At 44.7% G+C, this 24,022-nt stretch overlaps 1 protein-coding gene across 1 annotated transcript in view; it reads right to left on the reverse strand.

The window, feature by feature from the left end:
- Nucleotides 1-22,931, reverse strand: part of SH3BP5 (SH3 domain binding protein 5) — a 42,347-nt gene extending 19,416 nt beyond the window's left edge. The window contains exons 1-3 of the mRNA XM_038173694.2: nucleotides 22,607-22,931; nucleotides 21,140-21,202; nucleotides 12,502-12,630 (exon numbers count right to left, since the gene is read on the reverse strand). Of these exons, the coding sequence (XP_038029622.1) occupies nucleotides 12,502-12,630; nucleotides 21,140-21,202; nucleotides 22,607-22,735 (321 nt within the window). The 5' untranslated portion in view covers nucleotides 22,736-22,931. The remainder of the gene's footprint in view (nucleotides 1-12,501; nucleotides 12,631-21,139; nucleotides 21,203-22,606) is intronic.
- Nucleotides 22,932-24,022: the final 1,091 nt, after the last annotated feature.

Raw genomic sequence — 24,022 nt, forward strand, 5'->3', positions numbered from 1 at the left:
TACCGTAACGAGGTCCCTTTGGGGAGATATGATGAGCTCTCCTTTTTGGGAGATGCATCCTCATGGGCAATTCTCCTCTGAGTCTGCACAGGGCCCTGCAGAGAAGGCAGCCAGGCCCAACTGCTGGATTGTGCTTTTAGCTAAAGATAGCGATGAAAACAGACGAGGTAGGCTGTGGCGAGCACGTAGAAGAAAACAGAAACACCACCTTTTAAATAGGGTCATTCTTCTGGAACTGGCAGCAGCACACCTTCAGGCCAGCACAGGCACATCAGCTTGTCCGTTCTCAAAGCAGAAAACCCTGCGCTCTTTAATTATGAAATACAATCTTCCCTTCAGTCCACTTGGCTTTTATTGCCCCAATCCCCATCTGCAGTCCAGCTGACCTAATAGAGGATTTTTCCACCCTACAACACACAGCTTGAATTCTCTGTTTTAACATCAATCAGGACGCACACTACTCTTCCTCTTTTTCACCTATCCTCCCAATTTTTGTTGCTGCCTACCTAGTTGTGCAAGACTGAAGTTTCCCTTTCACAATGGTGTTCAACGAAGGTGAGTTTCTTCCAAGTTTGTGCAAAAATGGCTTTTCATTTTGAAGAGGTTCACCTGCCTTACCTCATCACTTGCTGCCAAGGTCACGACAACTGCTTTATCTCAGCATTTCTGTGCGTTGCCAATAAAAGACAGGACAAATCTCTTCTGTGAAATGATTATAAGCTGGAGCATGAAGGGAACATTCACTGCTCAGAACAAGGCAGCAGCAAGCCACGCGCTGGCCTAAGGCCTTTGCTCTGTAAGAGTCTTTGTGAATGTGAAACCAGTGTCTCCCTCATTCATTACTCTTTAAAACAATAGCTTAATTGCCACCAGCAAAACTTACTTGCTTACTACAAACCAGATAATGACTTCACTGGCTTCCAGTCATGCTCTTCAGGAGCAAGTTAAGTTTCAGATGCTTCCATTCTGGCTCGCTCTCCTTCATTTAACAACATCCCATGGATAATTCACTGAGTAAAACACAACATGCTTTAAAATGGGAACTTTTCTCCATCAGTTGCCTACCAGAAGTTACCACTGCCCCCTACTCAGTGCGGAGGTTCCACAGTGTGGAATATCCAGTTTTGGGGCCCTCAGTTCAAGAGGGATGTCAAGGCACCGTTCAGGGTCCAGTGAAGATTTATGAGAAGGGTCAGAGCCTATCATGGCTCCTGCAAGGAGTGCTGAGGGATAGGGGCTGGTCCTTCCCTCACTAGACTAAACTGAGTGATCGGATTAGGTGTCAGATACAATCTGAAGAGGAGCTGCCAAGATTGTTGTGTCAAATGACCACTTCTCAGCAGCAGCGTTAAGGTGTAACATGAAGCAACAGCCACAGCTTGGAGGTTCGGGTTGCACGCTGAAAAAAAATCTTTTCTACACGAGGGACAGGGTGACCCTCGGGCAGGTTACCCAGAGAGGCTGTAAATCTGTCTCTGGAGGTTTTCAAAACTTGGCACAGCCACAGCGGATGTAATCCAGCGACAGTGACAGCGCAGCTTTGAGCAGGGGGTTGGATCAGATGACCTCCAGAGGTCCTGTACAACCTGCACTTCTGTCAAATACCTTTGCTTTGTTCTGTTTTTCTGTCAAGCAGTGGGAAATCAGCAGCACAAAGAGCACAGTTACAACAAAGACCCTACGCTGATGCTGAATGTTTTCCTGGATTCTCAGACCCACGCACACAATTTCTTGAATAATTGGAATAGTGATTGTGCTGGGACACTTTAAAGAAAAAAAAAAAAAAGACCATGACCTTCCTTTCCCCTCTCCCTACAGACTAAAAACCCCAAGCCAAACCAGAACTGTGAGTTTGTCAAAAGACAGAAACCCCTTCTTGCTGTAGGCTACGTACAGATGCTTATAAACAACTTATAAAAATCCAAAGCCTCTGGAGTGACCTCATTTTGGCAGATCTGAGACTTTTTGTGATCTATACTAAGCTGTGATGATTGTCTGCATTACTGACAGAAAATGCAGTCTCTCACGAGTCTGAAACACCCTTGTATTCTTTAAGCTGATTATTGAAAAGCTATGAAACCACACGGGTTAGAATTTGCTTTTTTAAGAGTAGATTTGAAGATTTTTGTTCGTGTGGAGGAAGGGAAGAGGCGAGGGGAGGGGGAAAAATAAGTCTTGCTACAGCTTTTTGAAGCACAAACCATTTCCTTCCTGCTGCATAACCAATGAAAAGCCTGTGGAATACAATGACCAGATGTCTCGTAGTTTCTGCTTTCCATTAGGTGTCTTTCTGATGCTGTTCGTGCATCTACCTCTCTTCTTCTAACAGCTAAATTGTTCCACATCCCACCTGATTCCTGGTTCTGAGTCAGTTTTGTTTTCCCTGTAAACCTGAGCTACAGAAAGGCCCAGGAGATAAGAGCAGGCCTACGAAACACGTTGCTAAAGTTAGTGGATGTGCGTAGCTCCCCTAAGACAGGCTAACAAGCCGTATTATTCCAAGAGATAAAAGGCTCGGGGCGTCACCAGCAGCTCACTTCATTAACTGTTCTGTTACCAGCATGCAGGCAGACGGCCTCAAGGACAGAATCCCACCTCCCTGCATTAGGAGCTATGGAAGGAAACAAGAAAGAACATATCTAAGTTTACAATACCAAGCCTTTTAGACTTCCACCCTTTTTTTCAAGAGGTTGCTGGTGTGTCTGGAGCTACCCAGCCTAGTTAACGGGTCTACAGCACCAGAATATCCCAAATTGTTCACGCTAACACCATCCAGACCCAGCTTTCTTGGGCACTCGTTGCCATCTGCCTGCTTGTTGTACAAAATTACAAAGCCGCTGCCTGCTGGAAGAAGGGATCACAGAACACATCCAGGTTTTTCTCTCCAAGGTATAATCACCTTATTAAGAAAAATATCAAGACAAGCCCTCAGAACGAGGGTTGGGAGGAGGGTTAGGCAGTGACTCAGTGAGTCCAGGGCTTACAGCTGGTTTCTAGGTTTACAGACGCTCTGCATGCTCCTCTGCACCTGGCAGCAGCCTTCCCGGCTGAAATTAAATATAGAAGCAAGGAACAAACTCCCACAAATACACGCTCTGCTAGTTTTACACCGCCTGCTTTAATGGATCTTGCTAATTAACCAAGATAATAAATACTTAGTGGACATGGCAGAAATATGCAGGAGAAACACTGGGTTGGTGTCTCACCTCGTTGCCTCCAAAGCAGCAATGGGTTTTCTGGACTTGTTCTCCCCATCCCTAGAAAGCCTCACACCTATCAGCAACAGCCCAACAGCAGGGACACTCTCTAGAAGAAAGGCCCAGGCTGACCTTGTGCATCTCTGGCAGATGTACAGGATGCTCAGACAGCTCCTGAGGGGTCCTAGCTTAAAGGACAAAGTTGTGCATGGTGAGCTGGGTACATGAAGGGCCAAGACCATTGCTTGAAGGAGAAAGTCTAGGTAGTAGCAGGGACAGAACTTCATTTCCCCTTCTTAAATCCTCCTGTAAGAAGAACAGGCTATCAGCACCCTTTACTAAGTGAAAAAGGAACATCAGAAGCAGATGCTGCTAAATTAGATGGCCATTTCTTCCACACCTTACCAGTGACATTTGGCTTCTAACAGAAAGACTGCAAGTTTGCTGCAACTAAGAGATTTTTTCTTACAGAAACTGAGTCAATTCAGAGCCATTCTCACGCGTGCTATAGAGAAACTACACTCTTCCGATAATCTTCTTCAGCAAGAATAGGCAAGAGTTCATAAATTCTTACTGTTTTACTAGAAGTCATAACGAAACGCCCCCAGAAGGCAGCAACCAACATCCATATTGGATTTGTTTTGGCAGCAGCCCGTAGCACAAGCATTCTTCATTACACAATAAACTCCCACCCATTTAGACCACTGTACAGAACAAAGGTTGGGGTGGTTGAACAACTTCCCAGAAGTTGCGAGGCTCCTGCTGCCTTCCAACACTCATCGCTGAGCTGTTGCCACACACAACAGGTACACAGTATACTACCCTGACCTCGTGTCACCCAGTCTCAAATGTTGGCTACTATTTTTAACAGAAGCATGTCTGTGGCTTACAATCTCTTGAAATATTAGTATCAGCCAGAAGAAACTGGGAGGGGAAAAGCTGAGAGAGAACAAAGCAAGGGAGTCTTTCCTTTAAATTATAATTATTTTTTTTTAATGCTGTAGAGTTGTGTTCTGAGGATGGCAATGCAAAAGATGTGGCTATGCCAAGGAACCCACTATCTTAAACTCTCTGGGTTTTCCAGATTGAAGAGGATGTGAAATAATCAACTCCTCAGACAACAGCAGAAGGAAAAGGGATACACCTCTGTTTTCACATCCCAGCACCTTTTGAGGAGAGCTACTTACACCTTCCTGCCAGTTCCAGCGTTTGCCATCGCGTCTGTGGCTAAGCTTGGAAGCCAGATCGCCTGCATTGCTTCTTCCTGCTGAAGGCAGCAGATATCTGACAGTGAAACAAATCTTTCCTGCCCTAGCTCCCTCCCTGCTACTCCAAAGAAGGGAGGACATTTCCACACCAGCTTACACACCCCAGCATTCCCATACCCCAGACCTACTTGCACAATACTTGCAATATTTCACAATGGAAAAATGCAAGAAAAGGCGTTCTTAAAGAGCAGGAAAATAATTAGCTCGTTGTATCATCGTCAATTACTGAAGGGGAGGTTGAACCGCTAGCTGGCTTTGTGTTGCTGCCATCCAGAATAGCTAAGGATTTGGGGAGGGGGTTCGAAAAAGTAGATAAAATATCTCTTCTGGAGAAGCTCTTCAATATGTTTTGATGATAATCAGCATTTTCTTCTATGTCTGGAAAGAAAAGCAGAAGAAGAAAGAGACTAATTTACAGTGCACAACTAACCAATTTAAATAACGGAGCCCTCCAAGGCATGTCTTCTATCAATGATGATAAAACCAATCACAGTTTTCGCATCAGCAGCTTACACAAATTAGTCATCTATCAACAGAACAGTATGCTCGCATAAAGCAAAGATGTGGGGTGTATAAATATCAACCCAGAAAGTAACTAGACCCCCTCAATGAGGCACAGAAAGTACAAACAGATGCAGGAGGTCCAACCTAATCAACACAGGTATTTCAACAGAGTGGCTAAACATTAGTTCCTACTTTCCACAGGTGGTAAGAACATGTTATTTCAAGATGGGTTTGCTACAGGTGCCATCTAGGCTGTAGGAAACACAAGTAACAGCAATATGGATCAGGTAAGGATTCTTGGAGGTTTTTTTTTAGTTAGTTTGTGAAGTAGCAGCTGCTGATGTTCCCAAACACAGGGCAGATTTCCAGCTGCTGGGGATTAAGATGGCAGAAAGCTGCCTGGCCCTGTGACCTACTATCCTGCATTAGCAGGGCAGAAAGGAAGGCAAATGCTTTGAGGAGCTTTCCTTCACAGATCTGATCTTTGCTATAACCTTCCAAATCCTACCAGGCAGCATCTGCTACCTTCTCAGCAATTTAAGGGCACTGTTTGAGACACTCGAACACCACAATGCTCAAGCAGCCAACCGAGGCAGAACACAGCCGTAAAACTGAAGTCTTAAAATAAATAAATAACAGCACTATAATAAATAATAATAATATGACAGATGTCAGATTCCCTTGCTTGGCTCACTTCCTCTTCAGATGGGTGCCTGGTCCCACAGCCAGGCACACACGATGCAAGAAGGAGGGTGAATATACTGGAAGTGCCCCTGGGGATCACAGCAATGGGAACTCCACGTTGCACAAGAGGACTAACGTCACACTGACACAGTTTCCCTAAGCCATGCCTTCCGCAACAAAAATGAAATAGTGGGAAGAAAGGGTTCAGGTCTAGAGCAGGCCCACAGGGAACAGAAAGCGAAACAGGCCACACACAACTTCTTAGGCCACCAGGTACAACCCACAGCCTCCACATGTCGTCCTTCAAAGCCCTACTTCTCACATATCTCACCTCTATGTTTCTTCTCCTTACCATTTCTTTACCACATGGCAAGTCCATTTTTCCTTTCCCTCCAGAGCACCCCAGCCACAGCTTTCCAGGCAGGGCCTGTGCTACCTCCCTCCCATGTCTGGCCTCCCATAGCACTGAGGCCACTGCTTGAGCTCACACCCCAAAGGTAGGCAATGATGTTTGAGAAATTTAAGTCCCAGGTCAAGAAGGGAGCTGTTGTCCCCCGTCTCGGTGGCCTCTCCACCCCACCAACCTCACAAAATAATCCAGAGCCTAATAGATAATACCAGTACCTACAGGCCTACAAGAAAGCTGGAGAGGAGCTCTTCATCAGGGAGTGTAGTTATAGCACAAAGGGGAATGGCTTTAATCGAAAAGAAGGTAGGTTTAGACTAGACATAAGGAAGAAATTCTTCACTCTGAGGGTGGTGCTCAAGAGGCTGTAGGAGAGAGACCAGAATTAACAGCCCGTTAATTGCGATGCTGCACAGATGATCATTACTTACCAATGATAATGCAGCACTACAGCTGTAGAAAGCAGTCATGTGCTTTAAGTGTTTTTTAACTTAAGGAATTTGGAAGGATTTTCTAAGGATTGGGAAGGATTTGTAGAAGGTTTGTCATAGTCAATTTTCAAGTCTCTGTATCCTTGGTTCACAAACGGGAGTCCACCAGGCAGTTTTTTGGTTTCCAAACAGTTAACCAGAAACGCTCCTTCAGCCAGGAGGGGTCAGCTGGCTGTCCCCCTGTAACTGTGCCAATAATTTTGCTTTTTTTACTAACTCCGTGGCACGCTGCCAAGCAGGAATTCAAGTTTGTCACAGTTCTGCTGACATTTAATTTTTGCTTCTCAAATTCCCCCTCCCTCCACCTTTTTATTTTGCCAAGATAAGCTTACTAGATAATACGAATCAATCTTAACTCCTTGCTGCCTTAAATGCAAGCATCAGGACTTCAGCTCACAAAAGCAGCCGTGTCACAAGGAACCTCTTTTCCATCCTACCTCCAAAATACCATTGATAGCACACCTAGGAACCAGAGGGGAGGACCTGGATATCCTGCGGTTGGATTTGGACCCAGGAGCTGTCGCTCACCCTCAGAGCTGCCCCCCTGCCTGCAGCCCAGCCAGCTGGTGCTGTGATCCAATTAGTTCTCAGTCACTGAGCGGATTTGGATGGGGAACTAGGGTGCTGTAGGAAGCAACACTGGCAAGACAACACTTTCCAGTTCCTAATTAATTTTTTTAAGAGTGATTGGCAAGTTATGTTGATGGAAAAAGCCTTCGTTTCTTGAGCTAAGCAAGTTACCATCTGCAGAGCCATACTGCTTGCAGACATCTCAAGCTGAGCACCTAGAATCCAAGATGCGATGGCCACCGTGAAAAGTTTCGTTGAACTACAGGTGCTGCAATCTTCTGCACAGAATGGTTACCAGCCTCAGCAGCTGAGGAGGAGTCTTCCAACTAGGTAAATGTGCTCCTGTCTGCTTACACCCTTCCCACCTTCACCATCAAGCAGCTAAATTACTCCTCAGCTCCTGTTGTGCAAGGAGTTCCTCTGCATTTAAGGAAGAGGGATGCATTTTAGAAGGCTTTTCACATGCACCTGCCTCTCACCACTGACCACAGACAGTGATTAAGGGCCTGAATGATTACTTTAGACTCTAAATCCTTCCGTAGATAAAGCTAATCAAGTTAAATCCTACACACTCACTCAGTCTACTATAACCTTCTGATCCTGCTGGTCAAATCCAACCAAAATCCACATTTGAAAGAGGAACTAATTGCTCGGTGGTAACCGGCTTCCCCTACATTTTGTGAAGACAACCAGATTAGAGACCCAGGGTCCAAATATCTGAAAGCTCACCCTTAATTCTTTACCTTGTCAGCTGACTTCTTTAAACAGATGTATCGATCCAATATAAAATATGACAGGAGAGAAAGATTATTGGTGAAGCGAGGGGAAGGAGCTGTACTATATACAAAGTGGTAGAGAGCACAGTGGCTGTCCCTGATGGACCAAATCTACTTGTCCACCAGCTGTGTTTAATCCCAGGTACACCCAGACATCAGCAGCAAAGACACTGTTGCACAGCCATGCCTTCATGTTTTTCCAAGCTTTTTGTGACAAAAGGGTCCTTTTAGGTTAAGTACGCCAACAAAATGAAAGGCAGAATTCGTCGTAAAGCTAAATCAGGGAAAGTCACCCAAGGGGAAGGAAGATGAGTGCACCCTTTCAGTGTGTTGCTCTCTGAGCACTTGTTACAGATGGGTCCCTCAGTGAGTGACACACATACATATGACCTAGCATAGATCTTTCCTCTCTTTTTGCCTCAGGCAAGCTTTTCAATGCTCTTTTGTAAAAGCTAGACAGGGCAGGGGGTGGAGGGGAATACCACAAAGCAAAAACATGTTCCTCCCAAAACAGGCTCAGCACTCAAGCTGAGCAAAGCATCCACACCTACTCCCACTCTGAGCCAGTACTAGGGACTGAAACATCACTTCTCACTCTGCAAAAAGAGCTCAGTAACGGGAGAGAAGGCTTCGTTAAGAGCAACACCCCCAGGGCTTTTATTCTGGTAAGGGTCACTACAGATGCATAGGTTTTTGTACTTGTAGGGATGGGGAATACTTTTTTATCTGACTTTTTTTTTTTCCATCAGAAGCAAAGCAGGGAAGTCAAGTTCTCCTCTTCAGTCTGTCCCTGGGCTCCCAAGTGATGATGTATGGGTAACAGTGTTTTAATGGCACCTTTCACCCTAAAGTGCTTTTACTGCCCTTAATGAACTCAGCCTCACAGCAGTTTGACAGCTCTATTTTATACAGAAAACGAGATAAAAATGAAGTAACATATTTAAGCCATGCAGCAACACAAGATCAACTCTGAACAGCCCGGTGACTTACACAATAGACCACACTTGTTTTAGCACAGCATCCTGCCCCAGTGCACGATACCACTAGTGAGGTAACACACTCCTCAAGCTCTTACCACACGCTCAGACACTATTGCATAGGAGCTTTCCAGACCCAACCCTGCAAAATGCTAAGTCAACCGTGGCTTAAGACACTCCTTACCTCAGAGGCTCAAGACGTACACTTGTTTACATTATTAACGTTTGCTGGCAATGTCACCCTTCTCCCCCATTACATTTGGGGAAAAAAAGAGGCCAATTTTCAGACTAGTCACATAGGGAAGCAGGACCTTATAGGTCCCTTCCAACTCGGGATATTCTGTGATGCCATTACAGCGTAAGTCAAAGAACAACCTTAAAAAGAAAATATGCCAAATGCAAAAAAGTCCTTGCAGTAGAACAATAAAATCTGATTAAACAACTAATTTGGATCAAAATGCTCTGAAACAGTAGGGTACCCCTGTAGTCAACATGAGAGACCCACTCTGAGACCCAACAAGGAACCACAAAGTCGTCTTTGGAGAAGTTGCACGAAATCTTCATGGTCAAGAGCAGCAGCTCGCTCTTGCTTCAGCCTCAGCAGAAGCTGAATATTACTGCTTTTGTGCCAACAGACAGCATCCTGATTCCCCGTGCCACCGCTTCGGAGGACAAAGCACTGCAACGGCAACACCAAGGGCCCATTGTTCTGCCAGAGCAAAGTTCCACCCTGAGACAGACCACGCTGAAATTCTCTTGGCACATGTTACACAAGCAAGATGCTACAGGACTCTTGCATGGGAGAATTCATTTGTTTTGAATTCCCCACCTCCTGCCAACACAGGATTGCACAAGATGGGGATAAGGGTGAAGAGACGAAAGGACTCACGATCCTGAAGCTTCTCCAGGGAGTACTTGACTCGAGGACGTGTTGTTTTTTTTTTTTTTCCTGGCCCCACATCAGTGCCCTTGTACCATTTTAATGTGTTTTATTTTAATAGCTTAAATAATATTTCCAGAAGAGAATCACGTTGGTGCCATGAGAAAGCAACCTCCTTGGTTTCACTAAATACAGCTTTTATCAGATAACTTGCCCTACAACTGGCATCTTAAATGCAAGCAACTCTGGACAACTCCTGCATTTCTGCCAAACTAGGTTTCTCTAATTATGCAGTTCTTTGTTCCCAGAAGACTTCAATTTACAGGCCTTATTTTTTACTTCCCTTTACTGAGAACAACAAACAAAAATTTACACTTCCCTTTCTCTTACAAGCACAGCAGTGCAATTTTATCCCTCATTGTTTAATTAAAGCTCTTTCAGCTACACAGAACCTTTTGTCTGGGCTTTCAGAAGCAGGCTAATGGCTCTGAAATAGCTGTAAAGACAGCAGGTAGGAAAGCAACTTCATAAGCTACGTGTTTTTCTAAACTTGAATGGAAAGATATCGAGCTGTTCCCATGATTTCTTCACAATTTTAGGAATCAAAGTGTTACAGAAAGCTGTCAGGCTTACATCTAAACACACTAATATTCTGGTACTTCCATTTCATATCCCCACCCAATTTGCTCCCAAATAAACTGAACTTTCCTAGACTAAAGAAAGACTACAAAAACTCTTTGGGCAGATGCCTTACTAACAACTGATACCAATCTTTCCAATCTCCCCATTTCCAGAAAAATCCTCTGTTCACTGTCCTTCAACACCAACACTCTTTGCCCTCATATTTTGTATTTCAAGGTTTTATTAGTCAAGGAGCCAAAGGGAAATCAGAGGTGATCTTTCAGCTCTTTCTCCTGAGCGGGTACAAAGAAAGAGCTCTGTTCCACGACTGGCTCCATAACACAAAATGCAAAAAAGTCAAATGAATGGTAGGAAGGGGAAATCAGGGATAAGTAGCATTTAAACTTAGCTAATGACAAAACGAATTGGGAGAAAAATAGGAGAAAAATATGGTATTCTATAACAAGCCCAAGGCAAGTGTAGTGATTTTGCCAGTCTCAGGACTCGAAGCTGTTTCAGTTTTTTAGTGCTCTCATAAAGCACCTTTGAATTAGTATGACCAAATCGATCTCAGAAGCAGCAGAGATATAGGAACAAGAAATTTCACTTTTAGGACATAATCTCCTGCCAGCTTCAGGACAGATGACAACGTTCACTGCTCACACTGCCTGATGTTACAAACCTCAAAGTCATCCCATTTTTTGGTACTGCAGAGTATGGATTTCTACCATTGACTTTTCCAAGTATAACTCCTGAAGTCCTGTGCGTTCTGTACCTTCCACAGCTATTTATAGTAAAAGTAAAAAAGTATGAGATCATATGTGAGGCAGGGTCAGTTTTGTTTTGTCATTGTACATACTAATTAACACAATATAAACAATCAACTCCTTGTTCTTACATCGTTACCAACTTACTCTCTTCCTCCAGATCACTACTACTGGTTTATCTCTACCCCAGGCACTAGGCCCTGTGAGCAAGGACTGCTTTCAGGACAGTTACAGATGAGCAGTAGATACCACACTTTGCTTGGAAGCAGACTTTACTTTTTACCATGCTTTTACTAGTCTCAAGGATTAAGTCTAATAACCCCCACACATCATCTTCACTGCTTGAGACAACAGCTCCAAATAAATGCTGTGCAATTTAAAGGACAAGCAAAGTCCCTATTTTCTTGTGGGACACACCTCATCAGCCCAATTCCTGCTTCATCAGCTTTCAAAGCATAAAGCTTGCATTCACACCTCACTTTTCTGCACCCTGCTCCAAGGATGTATTCTTTTCCCTCCCCCTTCTTCTATTACTTGGTGAGTTTACTTTCTGCCTCCTGGCATACACCAACGCTCACCCCCCTACATATTTTTATAAGCAAAATCCTCCTCCTGTCTTTTTTTTTTTTTTCTTCTCAACACCTTTCACATGTTGCCCCACCTCTCTTTCACTTTTCCCATGAACACAATCACATCCTGGTTACCCAGCTACCGATTACAACACACACATTTCCAGCTCAGCACAGAAGCAGCAACCCCAAGCAACACTTCCCCCTCCTTCTGCCCTCCCTGCCATGAGAGAAAATAGCAACAGTACTCGAGGACAGCCTCTCCCTGGAAGAAATAAATCATGAAAAAGCCTCAGACACCAGCAGAACCCATCAGAGATGCCAAGCAGAAGCACTCCCCAAGCTATCACGTATTCAACTCTCAGCTACTTTGTCCTTTAGGTGAGGAGCTCCTTGACATCTCACAAGCTTCCAGTTGCAGCTTTTTATCCGCTCAGCGTTTTGCTTTAAGGAAAAGTAGCCACACAAGGCCTACACTATATTTCCAAACAATTATAGCTGTTGATAGGACAGAGCGAGGCTCTGAAAGGCCATTCGTAATGAGGAGAGAAGAGCACGAGCTTGCTGCTATTCATAGTTCACGTCTGCTGTAGCTGTCCGTGGCCTGAAGAATATGTGCAGCTGTGGCTGTGAAGAAACACACTTTGCCATCAATTCACACGGCCAACGTGCAACTCAAGACACAGACGGTGTCAGCCGAGTACATACACTTAGGACGTTATTAATAGCAGGGGAGCGCTGCAATCACTGTGTGCTCTCCAGCAGAAGCTTATAAGGCAGAAAGTTCTCACCTGCCTGGCCACCCTCCGAGCTTCCCAGTAAGGTTTAGAGTCTTCTACAGCTTTCCCAATCTTCTTCACCAGCTCATCCAGTTTTACCGTTGCTTCCACCAGCACAGAGCGGAACTTCTGGCGTGCATCCTTTGAAACGTTGCAGAGCAGGGAAAAGGGAAGAAAGGACAAAGATTAGAACTTTAAACTTTAGTTCTGCCCATTTGTTCCTACCTTCAGGATGTTCTTCAGAGAGACAGCTTCTATACAAAGCCCACAATAGCCTGTGCTAGTCGTCACCTCTGGTAGGATTTCTCAGGGAGGAATAGCTAGTAAATGACTTGGTGGGGGAGCAAATCAGGGTGTTACAACTTCTGAGAGAGAGTTAAGTGGCAAAGACATCTCATTTACTGCACCATCTCATAGTTCAGGGTTGCTCAGGAACATGCATTACCTTCACAGAAATGAGAGTCTGTCCTCACGCTTTCCAGAGGACACGTACTAGAAGTCTCCCTGAAACTGCTTTACAAATTTTGAAGCTAGATATTTACTAAGGATTTTCAACACAATTTCCAGAATCCTTCTCGCTGAGCCTCTCCTTTCAGTAAACAGAACTGGGCCTAACCCCACTGAGCAAGCTGGCACTCGGATGGGACCGGCATCTCTTCAACCTTAGCCTGTGTCCCAGCTCCAGCAGCATCCCCCAGCAGAGACACCACTTCACAACGTGGATGAGGATGGACAGGACCTGCTTTCTGCAGGAGGAAGAACCAGACCCATCCCACGTGGCAGTGGGATGTTTTCAAGTGGGCTCCTCTTTCTGTTTCATAAATGCACCCTACTTACTTCAAGAGCAGCAGCAGCTTTCAGCTTTTCATTGCAGAAAGATTTTCCAGCATCAAAGCCCATCTTTTCAGCTATACTTTGTATCAATGGATAAGGACTTCTACTTTCCATTTGATTATTATTTATTATATTTAAGTGAATTCCAGCTACTTCCAAACTAGATGAGTTGCCCTTTTTATGTAATTATCTTTTCAGCTTATCTGCAGCAACTTCCATACCCTCAAGCAGAGCGATCCTGATTTCCATCTCAGCATCCAGCACAAACTAAATCAATGGGATTGTTGCAGAGGGATGCAAATACAGGCTGGGACACGGCCCAGAATTTAAGGAGACCAAGATGAAGGGCCATGTGAGCTCTTGACAAGCTTCGTAATTCTAATTAGAGAGCAGGATTTAGGCAGACTGCTGGAGTGACACGTTGATAAATCAGGAAGCAGCTGGCTTGAAGAAGTGCTCTAATTCAGGAGGCTTTTGTCATTACTGCTGAGGATTTCTAGAATGCACAACTGTTTATTCATTGGAAGAACTAAAATACATCGGAGCCTACTACTTTGCTCACAGAAGCAGAAAAATCTGCAACAATACATTAGTTTTACAGAAAAAGAAACATACTTCAGTAAAAGCTGCTCTCATTCCATTTTAGTCTTCTCTAAAACCTTAATCAGCATCAGTCGTATTTTTTTTTTTTAGTGTAAATTGCTTTGGTTTCTTAAAGTGCTCCAAATTATTCTAAGAAAATACTTAAATGGGTAGCAGGGCCAAAATGGAGAATTAAACGCACATTAACTTACTATTGACTGGATTGGAGTTCTTAAAATGAAATAGTTTCTCAGTGATAGTATGAAGCGTATCTTTCAAACAACATCTACCAAGTCAATGAGTTTCTTAATGAGAACAAGTTAGATACTTCCAATTAAAGTAGTGGATGATACACGGTTCACTGCTCAGTATGAACTTCACGAGAAACTGAAACAGGACTGCACGCATGATGACGATATTGCAAGAAAAATGCTAAGTACTGAAGTATATTTCACAAGAAAACATTTTCCTATAAATGCCTAAATAACATTTAAAAATTCACTTCTAGATTAATGTACCTAAAGCTTTGGTTTTCAGTTTGTGAAAGCTGTGTGGTTGGATACTAGTTGTGGAAAGTGAATAATTAGAGAGAAACAGAGAGATACGCAGCGATTTACCAAAAAAAGCAGTTTGCACGTCCAAAGAAAAGCACTTGGAACAAAGAGATCTGTCAACAGCAACTGTGTATTATCGCTAACAAATCTGTGCTTAGAGACCTGCCCCAAAATTATTCATGTAATTACATCTACACTTAACCAACGTGAAAAAGACTTATCCAAAAGGAAGAGAGAAGAGGCAATAAAACCCCAAGAATACCACGCAGAGAGCAGTCCCACAGGAACATCTGGATCCACGGACCTCCCACCAACTGGGATGAGGTGCATACAAATCACAAAGCTGTAACTAATCCTCTAACAGGCACAGGTCTTGTAAACACTTAAGCAGGAGTTAAACCACGGACACAGCCCCACTGAACAGGATAGTTACACAGGATGGGGAGTTTCAGCTGAGGGACACACAGGAGTGAAGCCGCAGTCCTTACTTCCCCCCAGATGATGCCAGTTTCCTATTTTGAAGCTTCACACGGGGTCTCCCATCCTCATTTTTCCTATGGAGAGGAATAATGAGTAACAAAACGCCCCAGGAACTTTACACCCGTGTCATCTGCTACGTGATGTATTTAAAATGACATCTTTATTCCCAGGCTCCCGATTGCCACGAGCTCAAGCCTGCAGGCTCCGCTACCTTCTGCATGAGAGAAAAAAACAGATGCTGACACTCTGCTTGGATCAGCCCTGAAGCCAAAGGCTCCCAGCCACCTCCTTCAGACACAGCAACTGGGAGCAGAGCTCTCTGAGAAGCAGCGACACCAAACCCAAGAGCTGCCCTTAACTTCAGCCCTCGCTACACCACAAGAGCAAGCGGTTCCCATCACAAACCCACACAGCACAGCAGCCCCGCCACGTGCTGCCACAACACCTGCAGAAGTCAGGTCCCTCGGGACAGCACAAAACTCCTCCGGTGGGCACCACCAGGGAGGTTTAAGTAAGAAATACAGGTGCAGCAGCTATTTTTACTCCTGGTTTGAAACCAGGGGGGTGAGAAGTACCAAGGCTTCTGCACCACGTGCAGCAGGAGCGTTGGGCTTGCTGCACCTGCCTCTGGCATCGCAGTCTTACTAACCAGGCTCTGACACAGGTGTTTGTCATGCACATGCTCCAGCGGGCACAGAGCTTCGTGCATCATGTGCACAACTGCAATTTACTTCTCCACATCTTCTTTTAGTGGCCGCAAGAGCTCCGCTTCCTCCCTGGAAATCCTTCGCCTTTTTCTCCCACGTGGTTGATTTTACAAGGGCAGTTTTAGGGAGCGTGCCAGACCTCCGTCCCTTAAACACTTTTGTTGCAAAAAAAGGTGGAAAGAAACAAAACTAAAGTTCTGCACTTCACACGCACCTGCTGAAGGATAAAGTGTGCTTGTTTTGCTTTCTGATGAATGACGGCAATGAGCTAGTGTTAGATGCCAGGTGACAGGCAAATCACCATCTCTGCCCATCAAAGGAAATGGGTATCCTCAAACCCTTTTCTTTCTCTCTCCAGCTATTAATTTGCCATTTAAGAACAATATAAATCGATATTTGGAAGTTGTTTTAACCTCCTGCTTGCGGACAGGTAGAGACTACAAATACAACCTGATTTTTTTTTTGCCTTTTAGTCCTCTTAGAAAAAGGCCAAGTGAGGTGGGCAGGGAGAGGAACCGGGTGCTCCTTCCAAAGCAGATTTTCTCTGCTGAACTCCTCCTCCCTTCAGATAGAAGCCCTTTTCTGCTTCAAGGCTGTGAATCAAGCAAAGCCCTTTGACTCACTCAGGTGACAAAATCTTTCCAGAGTCAGAGCGGAGGAAGAAGCCTTGCCTTACTCACCCACAGACGAAAAGCAAAAGGCAAAACAACAAAAGCAATGCACAGTCCACGTGCAGGAGCCATTTCCTAAGGAAACAAGCAAATTATAGACGTGGAAAGAGCTGCTAGTGCTGCACAAAAATCCATCACACATGTATATCACACTCTGAAAGACAGCAGCAAAAACGGCTACGGAGCTGCTCCTCCCTTTTCTTCTCTGGGACACTGGAAAATGCTGCACGGGGCTGCTGATAAGGCGGCGGATGTTTCTACAGATAAGCTTCCCCAGCCCGAGCAGGCGTGGTCAGAATGAGATTCCTGCAGCTGACAGGCCATTCTTCTAAAACTTGGAAGGCTGGGGTTTTAAAAAAAAAAATACTTAAAATTCTTATGTGGAACACGGTCAAAATCTCGAGCTTTACCCTGAGAAAAGAAGTATATTGAGGAGGAATTTGATAAAAGGACCCTTCCCCTTTTGAGAGGAGTTTAAATGCTGACAAGGCTCGCAGGGGAAGGAGCAGCACGGCAGATACAACCCTGTCCTGTGACTCTGTACAACACCAACCCAGAGTAACCTTTAGGGTAAACCCAGGCCTAAAATTAGCACAAAGCCTTGCAGATCAGGACCAGAGGATCTAGGCAAGCATAGAAGCAGGATCCTAACCAAGCCCTACCTCCAACAAGCGTGGCTGAATCGAGTTTTCGTGTGCAACCACCACCCCTCAACAAACATTGGCAAGCTCACAGCTCCAGCTGCACAAAAGCTCCCTCTGACATAAACCACACTCTGAGATTGCTGGGATTCCAGCGGTCATGTTAGTGCTACGGGCAGGATTCCTCTCCCCACGATGCTGCCAGAGGGTCCCTCGATGAATCTGCTGCATCTGAACTGCACTTTGGAGAGGTGGTCGAAGGCACGGATGAGTTCACAAAAGTGCATGATTCATGTTATGAGTACATTTGCAACTTCTGATCTGAGCGCTGATGGAGACATTTCCAGCAGGCAGGAAAAAAGCCCCAGTAGTAAAGTGCAGCTCTAACATGCATTTAGTCAAAACGTACTCACATCTCCACTGCAAGATGTTTCCTGCATCTGCTCACAGAGGCTTCAAACAGACAGGAACGCTAGGAAAGCCAAGTGTTAAATCCCCTGGAGGACCTTCATCACCATTTTGCTGTGTCAGTAATGCTCGGCGTTGCACTTAGCGTGAGCAGCGTTAAGGATTTTAAATGAAGGCTAATCAAAGATTCATTAACAGGCAATACATTAATGCAACATGTAACTACCAGCCGCTCAGTGCCCTTTATCAGGGCCACGTGTCCTGAAGAGGCTGCGAGCATCGTCAGGTCAGGATATTTCTCCAGGGTTTAGTGGGATAGGTCAAAAGAGTGAAAAACGAGTAATTATATCAACTAAAAGAAGAGATACAGCCAGCTTCAGCATATCCTCAACACATTCCACACATGTAAAATTTTACAAACATTTCATACCTACAGCTCTTTTGCTGTTAATGGCAACTGGAGAGAGTGGGCACGTGCAGCAGGCCAGCTCAGAGCAACTCGTGCAAGCCTACAGAAGTCCAGGACAGTCTCACAGAAAGCAGATGCCACAAGGCTCCTCTTCCTGCTGATCAGGGAGTACACCAAATCACAAAAATCATAGTTGGTTGGTTTTATTTTCCTAAACTTCCTTCAAAGACATACACCTTCCACTCAAATGCTCCAGTTGCTTTTTCAGATTATTCAGGAAATACTCAGCAGTGGGAATGAATGGACCTCGAAGTAACACCACAAGACGTCGGATGCCGGCTTCCTGTAATATAAATAGCCTAATGATATTGCATTCCCATTAAAGTCAGCTATGACCAGGTATTATTTGTTTCGTATTTTCAATAATGGGATGGAATAGGATAGATAGAACTCCTTTGTTTGGAAGAAGAAAAATAAGCACTACTTCTAATAAAACATCTTGCAATGGCAACACCACCACAAACTAGGAATGGGCAACAAGAGGGGTCTAAAGCAGCTCGTAGCAGTCAAAACAGCAAACCTTCAAAGCCAAATTGGTGTGGCTCTCCCCAAAGCCCACGTTCTTAAGCAGCATTCAAGGACTTGTCTTTGAAACAGAGCAATCCCCATTCTGAATGCCCCCTTCCAAGCTCTGGATTTATCCTACAGAGCTGCTTGGCAGAGCTCTCTTTTTCTGTCTGGAATGAAAATGTGGAATTTTTTTATTGTTATATTGTAGGGGGAGGGGTAAAATATCTTTCCTCCAGAAATGTTCAAGCCCATTTAAAATGCATTTATCAAGATGTATATAAACTTAGGCCTTACATCACCCAACTGCATTTGTCCTCAAGATCAGAGCAGATCAAAAGCAACACAAATCTTCCTGGATTAAAAATGATGCAGTTGCACGATGCTACAAGCTGGCTTCAATCCAGTAAGACTTCAGATGAAAAGTGAAAGGGAAACTTTCATGAAAACATACTGTTGATGGTATCTTAAATTTAATCCATCAAACGTTGCTTACATTGAGTACAATTCAGATCTGCAGTCAACATTTAATAACACGGAGGTAGAAAGCATCGTGTAATTGTTCTCTGTGCTGACACCTAGTATTTCTTAGACTAAGTAAGGTAAACAACAACATAAAACCAAGCTGATGTGGAAATGCTGCTATTTCATTTACAGTGATATATCCAAGGGCCTTTCAGCCTTTTAGAGCTCAGCATGTGTCTCTCGCGTAGTAGCTACAAATCTCCAGACTCTACAAACACTTGAACACATGAATAATTTCAATCAAGCAGTAAAATCCCATCTTCAAGTCATTGGGATTTACTTCATGAGGATGCATTTGCATTATTATTACTATTCTATCTGCTTCATAATATGTCCTCAGCACAAGGTTACGACAAGATTAATGAAATCCAGGCAACTATCCATGGCACCATCTTTCAATTTCAGTACCTCAGCATGAAATAAGGAGATTGCAAAGACTTATCTATATATAGATATATAGATATAAATATAGCTAGCACTGCTCCCGAGGAGACTCGGGGCCAATTTAATTGGGACTGTTGTAACTAAACAGATCCGCTAGCATGCTGTGTGTTTTTTTGTTGTTTTTTGTGTGTTTTTTTTTTTTTTTAAGTTCACTCCTAAAATTTAAATCAACGTAGTGACACAGAACAGTTTTCACAGCTGAAATATAGTTTAATTTCGCATAACAAATAGTCCTCCGTTCTGCTAAGCTTATTTGTCAATAAATTCGCGATCTACATGCCAGAAAGCACAGAAAATGGAAAGAGGTAGGAAGAAGAAGACAGCCACGTGACGAGTTCAGGGACCGCTGCATCCTGCCTGGTCAAACAGAACAGTTCAGTTGGATGCGACCTGCAGAGATCATCGAGTCCAACCGCCTGACCACTTCAGGGCTAACCAAGAGTTAAAGCATGCTGTTGAGGGCATTGTCCAAATGCCTCTTGAACACAGACTGGCTTGGGACATCAACCGCCTGGCCAGGCAGCCTGTTCCAGCGTTTGATCACCCTCACAGTGCAGAAATTTTTCCTCATGTCCAGTCCAAACCTCCCCTGGAACAGCTTTGTGCCATTCCTTCACGTCCTGTCCTCAGTGACCAGGGAACAGAGACTGGCACCTCCCTCTCTGCTTCGCCTCTTGGCCTCCTCTTCTCCAGACTGAACAACCCAAGCGTCCACAGGACGTGCCTTCCAGCCCATTTACCAGCTTTGTTGCCATCCTCCAGATACTTTCAAGCACCTTGACATCCTTTTTATACTGTGAAGCCCAGAACTGCATACAATATTCAAGGTGAGGCCACACCAGTGAGCTGTCACACCACCAGCTTCCTAACTATTATCTAGTTGCTGCTCTGCTTGGTGCGTACAGTGGCATTACTCCAATAACTTCAAAATACTCCAGGTACCCATCCCATGCTTCCCATCTCATGAAAATACACATATAAAGAAAAAAAAAAAAAAAAAACACACAACCAAGACCTTGACATTTTTTAGATAGAGAATATATATATATATATAAAGGTGTACTTTTAGAGTATATGCAATCTTGGTGTGCTTTGATACAGCATTCAAAATATTATGTTATCAAAATTATTTAGGATCTAAAGTAGCATTTCAAGCCAGTTCTCCTTTAACAACATATTCACCTTATACTTCCACAGGTTTTATCTTTTGTTTTGCAGTTAACAAGAAAACGTAGACACTCAAGTATGGCAGTTAATGCTGAGTTGGTATTAGATCAACACCACCAAGCCTTCCAGAATAACGACCAAGTGGCTGAAACTCAAACTTAGAAACAACCACTCAAGAACTTACTATTGGATTTTTAAATGTCAAAAAAATAAAAAAATAAAAAAAAACAAAAGGCAAAACTGACAAGCTTAAACAAACAAACAAGTCAGGAGATCCTGGCAGGTACTTGCATGCCAAAGATCTTTCAAACAAACACACTTTCACTGTCCATAATCAGAAGAACACAAACCTAAAACAGTTACTTGTAAAAACAGAACTTGTCTAAGTTTAGTTTCAAAACCTAAAAATAGGGTTTGGCCGTGGTGGAGGTTGTGTGCTCCGCTCACTGTCAGCATCCCTCTACCTCTCTCTCTCTCTCTCTCTCTCTTTCTGTTCCAGCTGTTATCTCAGTTTACAGCTTTGAAAATTAGCAACAGTTCCTTGTAGCCAAATAACCAATCCAGATGACACAAGTCAGGAGGGAACCTACACAAAAATACTGTTCTATTGCTCACAAAACCCAACGTGCAGAGAAGGAAAATGCAAGGATGAATTCCTTACCTCCAGTTCTGTCTCCCTCCGATTGATATCATCTGTAGATTGATTCAACTTTTCCAGCTCGCCCTGGAAAGAAAGACAGAAAATGTTAAATGTGTATTAAGAAACCTGGGGGGAAAAATGTTTCTGAGAAAGGTCATTCAGCATCCCAACAGAAAGTTCACAAGGGCTGTGGCTTACATGCTTAATGAAAACAGGAAAACTTGAGACACTTAGAATAACTTTGTCTTCTATTCTGCAGCTTACAAGAAAAATAATCAGAGAAGCTCTACAGTTTTATTTTAAGGTAGTGCGTTTCCTGTTCTGGGCTATTCCTCGCTAGAAAAAATAAACATAAGGTACAATAATGTCTGTCCTGTTGATCAACATAGTGAGCATCTGCTAATTTCCAGTGAGATACAACCCCCCCAAAAAAAAAAAAAAATAGCATAACCTTTTTACTGTCACAGTAAGTCCAGCTAAAGCACAGCATTCATAAGAAACACATGAAAAGCGTTTTACTCTGTGTTTTGGCAAACCTTTCTGTAATAAAACCAGTCAATGGGACGTATGATTGTGTTTACTTAGCCTGCCTCCATGCCAACATTTTGATCTCTAGCAGCAAAAACCAGAGGTGCTAAATCCTTTGAATAAATATTTACTAGGGGTGGCGTTGGCATGAACGAAGTTACCGTAAAAACAGAGCTCGCTGTTAATGACTTTCTTACCACAACAAGCAACCCTGGGGAGCAGCTTCCAGTAGCTTTAATTATTTGAGCAACACGTTATGTTTTGAAGCAGGTAGCAGATCCTACCCGCTTCAGCAGGGCTGTCTCTATAACTAAAGGCTTACTCGATTTGCAAACAGCAAAACCGATGGGCACCCGAGCTGGCGAACCCCTGCAAGGTTGCAGCGATGTCTCCGGCTATGATCAGAGGGGGATTAACCCAACAACCCTCCTGTTTTTGGAGGTCAGATCTCACCCCCAGCCCCCAGGATTTGGGAGGCACAGCCCCGCACACCCACGTTTGCTGAAGCAGAAGCGACCTGAACCGCCTCCCGCTGCCGGGCTAGGAAAAGTTCCCGTGCTCATAGCAAGCACTGCACCCTATTTTTTATTATTATTATTTATTTTTAGTCAAAACCAGCAAAAAAAAAAAAAAAAATGAGGCCGGCAGCAGCTGAGGCAGCTCGGCCGCGGGCCTGGCTCCTCCGCCAGGCAGCCGCGGGTGAACCCCGCAAGCCAGGCTGACGGGGGAGGGAAGGGACACGGGGTGGCTGTCAGTCTGTCCGTCTGTCTGTCTGTCGGGGATTTGGGATTTAGGATTTGGGGTCCGGCCGCTCAGGACGCGGGGCTGAGCAAAACGGCGCCTGGGCAGGCAGGCACGGAGGGCAGCCGCCGCCTGCTAAACGGCGAGAGGAGCCCGCAGCGTGCTCATTCCCCCTCCTCTCTCCCCGCACCGCCGAGGGGACGAGCTGCCCTCCCTCACCTGGATGCGGGGGTCCACCTCTTCTTCCTCCTCCTCCTCCTCCTCTTCCTCCTCTTCTTCCTCCTCTTTGGGCCGCGGGCCCTCCTCGGCGGCGGCGCCGCCGCGACCGCGCCTGGACCCCGGCTCCATGGCGGCGGCAACCGGCGGCGACACCGACACCAACAGCGACAACGACACCGGCGACAGCGACAGGGACACGGACACGGCCACCACCGCCGGGGACACCTCGATCCCGGCCCCGCCTCCGGGAAACCCCTCCCCGGCCGCAGCCCCCGGCTCTTTGTGCGAGGAGGAACTGCGGGCTGGCTTCCTTCCTTCTTCCCTTCCCTCCCTCCTCCCTCCTTCCTTCCCCCTCCTCTCTTCTTCCTTCCCCCTCCCTCCTTCCTTCCTTTCTTCCCCCTCCTCTCCTCTTCTCTTCCTTTATTTTTTATTTTTTACCTCCCCTCCCCTTAGCCCAAACCCTCCCAAGCCAAAGTGTTGGGAGCGCAGGTGTGAGGGAACGCCGCCTGCACCTTGCAGGTCCTTTCTCTTCCTAATTATTATTTTACTTGCAAAAATAGGAGGCTTTCGGCAAGCTGGGAAACAGGAATGAAAGCCAGGTTCCCATTGTGTGGCAGCTGGTGCACCTATGCTGGATGCGGCAGAAAAAGGCATCCCAAAGCCATGTCCTCGTCGTGTGGGTGGGAAGGAGCTCGGTTCCTTTTTAGCCCCAGCCTTCCTCGCTTTCCTCACCTCACTTTCCTCAGGCACAGCTGAAAGCCCTTCTGTGGGCAGCAGCAAAGAAATACAAAATTTAAATCAACCCCAAAGAGAGATTCACACCGCATTCCCTCCTCATTCCAAAGGAAAACCACCTGATTTTGTCTTTTCCCTCCCAGCAGGACACGCAGACCATGCTACCCATATGGGAAAAATCAGGCAAAAAGGGTCAACTGGCTCAGCTGAGGCCCTTCAAATCACACCAACTGTGCTGCACCGCTTCCTCACTGCCTTTGGGCAGGTAGAAAGTCATTTCCAACAGGTGAGGAACACATCTCCACCTCAAAAGTGTCACTTTTTAATTTAACCCCATTTTTGTTAAAAGACTCTGCAAACAATACCAACAAAATAAAAATAAGCAAGTAGTTCTTATACTCGGTGGAGAAGCTTGCTTTGAGACTGAAAATCAAAAGAAGATTTCAGCAAAGCATAAGAAGAGAAAAATTCACGTTTCTTGAGGTGAAAAAGGAGGGAAACACAAGTATTCAAGCTCTTCCAAACAATATAAAGTAACTGGGAAAGAAAAAAAAAAAAAAAAGGAAAAAGAGAGTGGCACAAACATTTGAAAATAGTATAAACATGGAAAGTGACACCAACAAACTAAAAGAAATCAAGGAACAGAGGAGGTGTTGCAAAAATGCAGATGGGTTGTTTGCA

The sequence above is a fragment of the Anas platyrhynchos genome, chromosome 2 (assembly GCF_047663525.1).
Source record: "Anas platyrhynchos isolate ZD024472 breed Pekin duck chromosome 2, IASCAAS_PekinDuck_T2T, whole genome shotgun sequence".
Lineage (NCBI taxonomy): Eukaryota > Metazoa > Chordata > Aves > Anseriformes > Anatidae > Anas > Anas platyrhynchos.